The sequence below is a fragment of the Sinocyclocheilus grahami genome, unplaced genomic scaffold, assembly GCF_001515645.1.
Source record: "Sinocyclocheilus grahami isolate Dianchi unplaced genomic scaffold, SAMN03320097.WGS_v1.1 scaffold523.1, whole genome shotgun sequence".
NCBI lineage: Eukaryota > Metazoa > Chordata > Actinopteri > Cypriniformes > Cyprinidae > Sinocyclocheilus > Sinocyclocheilus grahami.
This window is the reverse complement of record NW_015505702.1, coordinates 969,211-978,780: the sequence shown is the minus strand read 5'-3', so window position 1 is coordinate 978,780 and position 9,570 is coordinate 969,211. Positions and strand designations below refer to the sequence as shown.

The 9,570-nt window shown below is 36.6% G+C and overlaps 1 protein-coding gene across 1 annotated transcript in view; it reads left to right on the top strand.

The window, feature by feature from the left end:
• Window positions 1-9,570, top strand: part of LOC107555024 (protein FAM124A) — an 18,420-nt gene continuing 8,850 nt past the window's right edge. The window contains exons 1-2 of the mRNA XM_016237709.1: window positions 1-64; window positions 4,314-5,077. Coding sequence (XP_016093195.1) covers window positions 49-64; window positions 4,314-5,077 — 780 coding nt within the window. The 5' untranslated portion in view covers window positions 1-48. The remainder of the gene's footprint in view (window positions 65-4,313; window positions 5,078-9,570) is intronic.

The window sequence follows — 9,570 nt, the reverse complement described above, 5'->3', positions numbered from 1 at the left end:
TCTCCCCTTTCTGTCATTCACTCTCTTCTCAGGTCTGACTACAGTCTTATGTCATCAGCAAGCAGTGAGTACAAGCAATTTGTTTGTATATTCCCCTTTATGCAGTTCAGATCAATTTTCTAACAAAGCATGTCTTAATCAAACACAAATTCGCCATATCTAATATCTTTTAAATACCTTTTCCTCTGTCGCCTTGTGCTCATTGGGGGGTTTGTATGAGACTATTCTTTCTAAAGCTGCTTTTGGAATATTATGTATTTTGAAAAGCACATTACTAATTGCAAGTGGAAGATTTCTGTCAGTTAAAACACTTGACAACTGTTGCCATGACAGTGAGATTAGTTTGTCCGGGGAATCACTGCTCGAAGTGCTTCAAGAGCTCTAACACCTCTTCTTGTTTGTGTGTGAGTGCCGGCTTGTGTGTGTGTCTGTGGCTGACCTTTCCCTGTGGCTGCACTGGGCCCAATCTGTTTCCCTGTGGAGGGATTAATATCCAATATTAGCCCATTAATCTGGGCTGCAGGAAACACTCCTCCCAGTGACAGCGCAGGAAGCACTCTCTCACTCACCCACTCACATATAAACACACTCACCTACTCACATACACACACACACACTCTCTCTAAAACCTAGAGTCCATCAAGGACACCACATAATAGACTGTGTATAATTTATTGAAGAATGAAGAAAAGTGGTTCAATGTGGACTCGGGGACATAAAATGAAGAAAACAGAACGAGACTGTTTGAGAAATAAGGAGAGAGGGGAAATAGAGGTGCTGAAGAAGAATTAAATGCTTAAATTAGCATTTGTTCTCACATTTAAAAATATATATATATTTTTTCATTTGATGACGGGGTGCAATTTACAGTACGACATTCAACAATTTTGACAAAAAATGCATTTATTGAGTAATATGTATTTTATTTTATCCTGGCTAAGTGCTTATAGGCATGGAAGTTGTAGTGTGAATCAGTGTAGTAGTGTCTAGAGAGGGAGTTCTTTAGAATTTCTATACTGTATATTTCATATTCCATTGTCTTTTTCTTTGTCTAAGCACTTTTGCTTGGACGAGAGATCTGTTTTTCACTTTTTCCACCACATTTCCCCTTATTGGTTCTGCATTCTGTCTCTTTTTCAACGGTATGACAGTATGCTTTCTTGAAAGGCTACCATGAATAACTGTTTAATGCTGCATCATCAGTCATGTCAGCATTTCGCCACTTCTGCAGCTCATCAGATTTTCTCTGTATCCATGTGCACAATACTTTTCTCACTGTATCTTTATTTTGTCACATCGCTAACATCTTCAATTTTCTGCATAAACAGAATCTGGAGTCGAGTGCATATTCTGTGAAATCTTTTTTGCCTCTTTACAGCTCTGGACTCTTTACTACACTGAAAAAATTTAGCTTCATGTGGTAACATTTAAGTTCATTTTAATTTAAGTCAAAAATGTTATTTAACATCACTAAATCAACCTAAATCCGTTATGTTAAACCAACAAAGCATTAGATCTGAGAGAAATAGCCACTTAAAATAACAATTGCAGGTTTTTACAGTGTAAGAACTCCACCTGATTGGAGTGTATAATAGGGATGGTAAGCTGGTGCTAAATATGGTGTCTTATTTAATGTTGGTTGCTTAAGTCTCAAACAGCCAGATTACATTCCATTACAGACTCAACTGAGATTACAGATGGTTTAAAGTGATCGAGGCTGCTTGAATCTAACTGAATGCAGAGCTGTCTCTCATAGACAGAAAATATACTTAGAAACTTGGAGACCAGATTTGGTACATATGTTACATTACAGTTACATTACAGTTCATACATATGCTAACATGAGGATTTCAACCCCATTACAGTAAGTCTGTCATTCATATAATTAGAATTTGAATTGATAACTTGAAGTAGTTTCACATAGTTTTAGTTTGCCTTGTAATAATTCACAAATTATAACTGAAAAATATTAATAATAACCCATGACATTATTGATTCAACACATTTTTCTTTAGATGTTTGTGCTAATCCTTATACATTAACATTTTACGGTTGAATGTCACAGAGTGGCACATATTGCACCACACCACATTATAAAATACTGATAAAGAGTGTCTGTTCAAAATATTTCATTTGCTCAGATACTTTTTCAGAATGACAGAATAATGGTACTCAAAACATTTATTTTAAAAGGGTAAATATTACAAAATAACTAAATACATATGTTATTCAGTACAAGCATTTAACATGATAAATAGGGACAATATTAAAATGAGAACTAACATTTAAATCAAATAATGTGATCGTGAACCATGTCAGAACCATGTGCCCTAACATTCACGTTTAATTTCTTCCAGCTGAAAGCTTTTGGTAATTAAAATATTAATAACTGGATCACATTAGGTCTGTCATGAGGCTGTCTGCAATATGTGTGTTTCTAGAGGTCATACTGTACAATAGAGAATAGCAAGTACCTTTGCCTAGTGAATATACAGCTTGATTTTTCTACACTGATCGATTGAAAGGATCCTTCATTGAACTCAGATGTGTGTCAGTTACACCTGCAAGAGTGCAGTGCAACTAGAGAAGTGTGCTTACTTGCTTGAGTGTGTTTTTGTGTGTAAGAGCATAGCGTTCCCTTGGCCTCTGGTGCCCCCAACCTTAAACAACAAACAAAGTGGGACGAGTCCCATGAGTCTGGAAAGTTTGGGGGTGAAAAAAGAGTAGAGGAAAAGAAAGAGACAGCTGTCCATGTTCTGCCACTTTCTGCTATATACGTTTGTTTGTTTGTTTTATAGCTGCACAATAATAAGTGTTCTCATAATAACAACACAAAGATTCTTTATACTGTTGTTGCTATAGATTATGACAGACAGAAGAATATATCAATAAGAAGGTTTGAAGGGCTTGTTATTACATTGTGCAGCATTTATCATAATGTAGAGACATCATGTGTTTTAGCACGTCATATAAGTACAGTCATTTTTGAAAGTCTTTAATTGCTGCTCATGAATATTGGATCTCATTCTGCAGTCATAAAATGTCATATGTGCCTTGATTACTTTGTTAAGGGTTTCATATGCTTTTGTGCTCAGGGATATGTGTGTGTGTGTGTGTGTGTGTGTGTGTGTGTGTGTGTGTGTGTGCGTGTGCGCGCACTCAGGGCTCGGTCTGGTCGAGCCCTGAGTGGAAGGTTCAGTGGAAGGGCAAACCTTATTCAGAAGTCCTACAGGGAGCCAACGCATTTCTCCAGGGTTACTAACATCCACTAATGCAACTAATGAGGCTGCACTGTTCACTATACAGCCTGATTACAGAACAGGAGCACATGAATGAAAAGATTTCATTCAGTCTTGAAAGCCAATCCATTTTTTTTTCTATTTGTACTGTTCTTTCCTTTATAGAAGTCAAAAGCAAAGTAGGTTTACAGTGACTCCAGAAGCCACAATAAAGCAGAACATGTAACACACTAATACACTTAATATGAATAAAGGGAAGAACTAAATGTGTGGTAGATTTTGAAGCAGTGCTCTAATTGAGGGGAGCCTGAAAGACAAGTATTGTTGGGAATTTTCTAAATGATTTTGTTGTAGGAAGATGACAACAATGATTTGCTGAATTTTTTTCTGAAAAACAAACTACATACTTCCCTTATGTCTGTTTAATCATATGATATTTTTATTATTAAAGATATATTTAAGTATTATTGAAAGCAGTTTACAACAGTTGTAAGGGATTGTGCCATAAAGTGTTTACATTTATTTAAATTAATTTATAAATTAATTATTAATTAATAATGTAATTTATATATATAAATGTAACTTTCAAATTCATTTTAATTTGCATGAAATTCAAATTCACCCTATATATTTTCTAAATGCATGTCATTGTTGTTATTGGAAACAATTTATGCGTCATATGTTTAAAAAAATTACCTCTTTATTTTTTACTAGAATGTAGAACTTTATTTTCCTGTGAAACTTCTCTCCGGTAACGTATGCTGGGAATTCTCCAATCATTAAGTCAGCTCCTCCACCCCTTTCTTACAATCCACCACACGCTTGTGTTCAGATCTCCCTCCCTCCATCCAATCCCATCCCAGCCCTACATTTTTTTCTTTTTCACTTGTTTCACTTGTATATTTTTCACAAAAAAAACAGTAAAGATCTGTTGCTACTTCTGTTTCATCGCAATTAATTAAATTATTTCATTGCAAATGTATTGTAATATATTAAATCATTGTAGCTCCGTAAGTTTATAGAACATTTTCTTGTCTCTCTATCCACCCACCTCTTCTTATGTCTTTCTTTTAGGTGATTTGTCCATGGGGGACCTACAGGATCCTTTCCTAGTTTCTATCCACATCATCACTGACCCTGGTCAGGCCAAAACGCTCCAGCAAGCTGCTGATCAGGTTCTCTCGTGGCTCCACCCTGATCTCACCCTCTTCAGGGTGTCAGAACGGGCAGGTGGTTTCTCGCGAAAGCCCAAGGTCCGCCTGCAGCGTGTCACCGAACCACCATCACACCAGCCAGCCTTGGCTGTAATCCTGTTTCTACAGGATGAATATGGAGGTGAAGAGAGTTTTGAACGTCTCCACAGTCAGCTTAGATGCCCACCGTGGCGATACCACCACACAGAGCGGGTGAATGGGCGAGGGCTCTTACCGTTTTCGCCAGCCAGCCAAGACTTTGTTACACTGGCACCAGGCACACCTCTTTGGGCACTTCGTCAGGTGCACTATGGCAAAGAGATTGTGCGCTTTACAGTCTACTGCTGCTATGAGACCTACACCGAACAGGTGCGTCTGTACAGGCTGCTCCTGCACCGAAGGCTGGCCCAGAAGAAGGAGGATTTCTGCTTCTGTGTGGTCTTCTCCAACCCTGAAACAGAAATCCAGCTGTCATTCAAGCGGATGCCCCGTGGCCAGAACCCCATCCCCACTGAAAATGCTGTGATGGAGATTCGAGTGAGGGATGTCGGTGAACTTGTGCCACTGCTGCCACAGCCCTGCACTCTCATCAGTGACGTCCGTTGGCAAACCAATGATTATGATGGAAATAAAATATTGCTACAGGTAAGACAGAGAATATATTACTGGAAAATATATCTCAAAGGAATTGCTATAATAATAACAGTTAATAAAGTTGCAGTATGGCATGCTATGCAATATATATTGTACATAACGTTATATGAACTCTTGAGAGTCTACATGGAATATCTGTGCTAAATAATTTTCACACACCACAGGACTGTTGAAATAAATTAGTGAAGGCAAAAAGTGAATGAAATGTAAAAAATTAAATGGCCTTATATATATATACATTTTAATATATTTTAATATTCATATGTATTATTCATATATGTTAACCTAAATTTGTAATGTTGGTTTAAAAAACTAATGACATGTTATGTATCAACAACAAATACACCTTTTGAAACCGTTTACCATTAAAAAATAAAAATAAAACTTTAGTTCAAGAATTCCTGGCAATCTGACAAGTCACTGTTACCATTAATAATAAATAAAAATCATAGCAGACAGGATTGTGATGAGTTTTGGCAAATTAACTGGGACTAACTAGGTAACAATAGCTAAATGCCAACTACCTAACATGAGATAATATGGGATTTGGTAGTGTTAGACTACAAACTCAGTTATCCTAGACTAATTTCATTATTCATTTTCTATGGGATGGAGTAGTTCTTTCATAGTTTTGAACCTTGCCTTACCTTTAGATTTTCTTATTAGCTTTGAATGATGTATTGTGATTAATCTCAGAGTTGGTGTGGTTCAAGGCTTAGAGCTCTTTATTCAGATATTTTCTTTCATGCCTGTGGAGAAAAATAATGAGGAAAATGCTTCCATAACTCAGGTCCCTGAAATCACATTTGAGCTCTGTAATGATGCTCTGCAAGCAGAGTTGTGAATCAGTTTTTCATTACTGGTTGTCTCTGCAGATTACCTTCAGAGAGCAGCTCACATTCTCTTGCATCTCTTGCAGTGCCATCCTGAGGTTGTTTTGGTAGAAACCAAACAAACCAAAATTGACAAAAGTTAAGCAGTGTGACCTCCTGAGTCGTTACCTAGCTACTGTTGAAAACAACTGCTGCATTGATGACAGAAATGTACCACAGTTTTGAGCCAAACTTATATTGAACTCAGGATTCAGCCCAAGCAGTTGAACTGAGCATTACTGCTTAAACACACTGCAGAGTTGCATACAGATTTTTAAAATATGTGTCCTGGTTTAGATCCAAACACATCTGGCCTCTTGTGTTTGTGTGATTATGTGTGTGTAAAAATACTCAAACAAACCTAAAGACAGCCAAATTAAGTAACACACCAGCACATACAGGTCAATTCTGCCTGACCTGCTCTGTCTACAACTAGTACAGCCTCATTACTAATCAACCCCTGCTGGTGCCAAATGGCACAGAGAGGATTTCACACATAATACAAATTATCTTTCAAATGAAAAAAAGAACCAAACTGAACTGGTTGTATATACGGACATATAGAGAAGCTCCCTCGCTTTACCTAAGTCTCCTCAAAATTTGGCTGTTGAAAATTATTGTCAAATCTTTGCTATGACAGGAATAAATAAAAAGTAAACAGTAAATTGCAATATTTCACAAATGTACTGTTTTTACTGTATTGATGAGAACATAAATATGAGACTATTTTCAAAAACAACCCCAAACTTTAGAACGATATTGTAAATGCATAAGATACGGTAATTAATTAAATACAACATTTTTACAAAACCGTTTATTTTTTACAATTTTACTCAAATTTACTCAATGAGCCATACATTTGGACCCTGCAAGGACCCACGGAGAAAACCCATAGTGGAAAAGGAAAATATATACTATTTTGAGGGAGATATAGCACTGATGAGAACATAAATATGAGACTATTTTCAAAAACAACCCCAAACTTTAGAACGATATTGTAAATGCATAAGATACGGTAATTAATTAAATACAACATTTTTACAAAACCGTTTATTTTTTACAATTTTACTCACATTCAGTGCTCAATGAGCCATACATTTGGACCCTGCAAGGACCCACGGAGAAAACCCATAGTGGAAAAGGAAAATATATACTATTTTGAGGGAGATATAGCACATACAAAATGAATATAATGGCATATAATGAGAGAAATATATGAATGTGGAAAACGTGGGAAATGTGTGAGTGGAACAGTGAGGAAGAAGGGCACAAAGAGGCTCAAAGATGGATGGAAAACCAAATAAAGCAACAGAGGAAAATGATCGAGGTAGAGGGATGGAGGGAATGTGCAGTGAGGTGTGAAGCAGAAAACAGTGGAATTTGTTACTCTAATGCACACTCAACAATGCTTGCTAAGGCATAAGATACGGTAATTAATTAAATACAACATTTTTACAAAACCGTTTATTTTTTACAATTTTACTCACATTCAGTGCTCAATGAGCCATACATTTGGACCCTGCAAGGACCCACGGAGAAAACCCATAGTGGAAAAGGAAAATATATACTATTTTGAGGGAGATATAGCACATACAAAATGAATATAATGGCATATAATGAGAGAAATATATGAATGTGGAAAACGTGGGAAATGTGTGAGTGGAACAGTGAGGAAGAAGGGCACAAAGAGGCTCAAAGATGGATGGAAAACCAAATAAAGCAACAGAGGAAAATGATCGAGGTAGAGGGATGGAGGGAATGTGCAGTGAGGTGTGAAGCAGAAAACAGTGGAATTTGTTACTCTAATGCACACTCAATAAGTTTAACAATAAATTTTCCTCTTTTCCTCTCTCTCCCTCTCACTCACACACATACACACACAGGTATACAGTTATTAATGAGAGAAATATATGAATGTGGAAAACGTGGGAAATGTGTGAGTGGAACAGTGAGGAAGAAGGGCACAAAGAGGCTCAAAGATGGATGGAAAACCAAATAAAGCAACAGAGGAAAATGATCGAGGTAGAGGGATGGAGGGAATGTGCAGTGAGGTGTGAAGCAGAAAACAGTGGAATTTGTTACTCTAATGCACACTCAACAATGCTTGCTAAGTTTAACAATACATTTTCCTCTTTTCCTCTCTCTCCCTCTCACTCACACACATACACACACAGGTATACAGTTACCTTATCAAAGCCACATTCCCACATTGTGTTTTGTTTGGCATTTGCAGGAACATGGCTCCTTTTCCCAAGCTATTTTTGTTTAATGTTAAACTATTTTGACAGCTCACTGCAGAATCATCTTCCACAAAGAGTTCATGTTGTTCATTATGTTGCCATGTGAACAGTGCAAGATTTAAAGCAGCTGGTTCTTAACTTGTTTTGCTTTAAGATCAGATTTTATATTTACATAGATTGTTAAATGGGGACCAAATGTATTATACATAAACTAATCAAAATATCCTTAACCTCTTAAGACCCGAGAATTTTTTTTTTTCATGTCTTTACATTGTTTAGAGCATAACAAATTTAAATTATATTTCATTCATAAGTTATGCTATGTCCTTGGTAGAGGACATCGGGACTCAATTAAAAAATAAAAAGATATTGAAACATAATTTCTTTCCCTATTCATTTGTTATGTCTCCCAAAATGCTAATAAACATGCTTTTAGTCCCAGTGTCCTCATATGAGGACATGTATGAAATCAACATCCTGTTTCATAACAGAAAGTCATATTTTGATTTGAAACCCCATAACATTTTCCTGAGATGTTGATTTATGACAGACTGTTTAAAATTAGACAGATTTGAATTATAATTACAAAATATTATCATATTTCCATAAGAGTGTCACTAAATTAATATCAGACATATTTGAAGACCAAGGAGAGGGAGTGGTCATGGTGAAACATCCAAATATTTAGTATCTCTGAAAAGCCCTGAATGTGCTCTGTACAGGACATCCAGACTTACAACTGTGGCATGTATAGTCTCAGAGAAATACACCAAAATATAATGCCCTCATATGAGGTCACAGGGTCTCAGGAGGTTAAAGGGATAGTTCATGCAAAAATGAGAATTCTGTCAATTATTCACCCTCATTTCATTCCAATCCCGTAAGACCTTCATTCATCTTCGTAACACAAATTAAGATATTTTTGATGAAATCCAAGAGCCTTCTAACCCTGCATAGACAGCAACAGAACTACCACGTTCAAGGCCCAGAAAGGTAGTAAGGACATGGTTCAAATAGTCCATGTGACATCAGTGGTTCAATCGTAATTTTATGAAGCTACAAGAATACTTTTTGTGCACAAAGAATACAAAAATAATGTCTTTGGGTGAACGATCGGTTTAAAGGGGTCATATGATGCGATTTCAATTTTTCCTTTCTCTTTGGAGTGTTACAAGCTCTTGGTGCATAAAGAAGATCTGTAAAGTTGCAAAGACTAAAGTCTCAAATCCAAAGAGATATTCTTTATAAACGTTAAGAGTTAGCCACGCCTACCTAAAACGGCTCATTCTAACACGCCCCCACATGTCTACCTCACTATGTGGGAAGATTTGCATAACGCCGCCCAAATGTTCACTCAAAGAAAGAAGGCGTA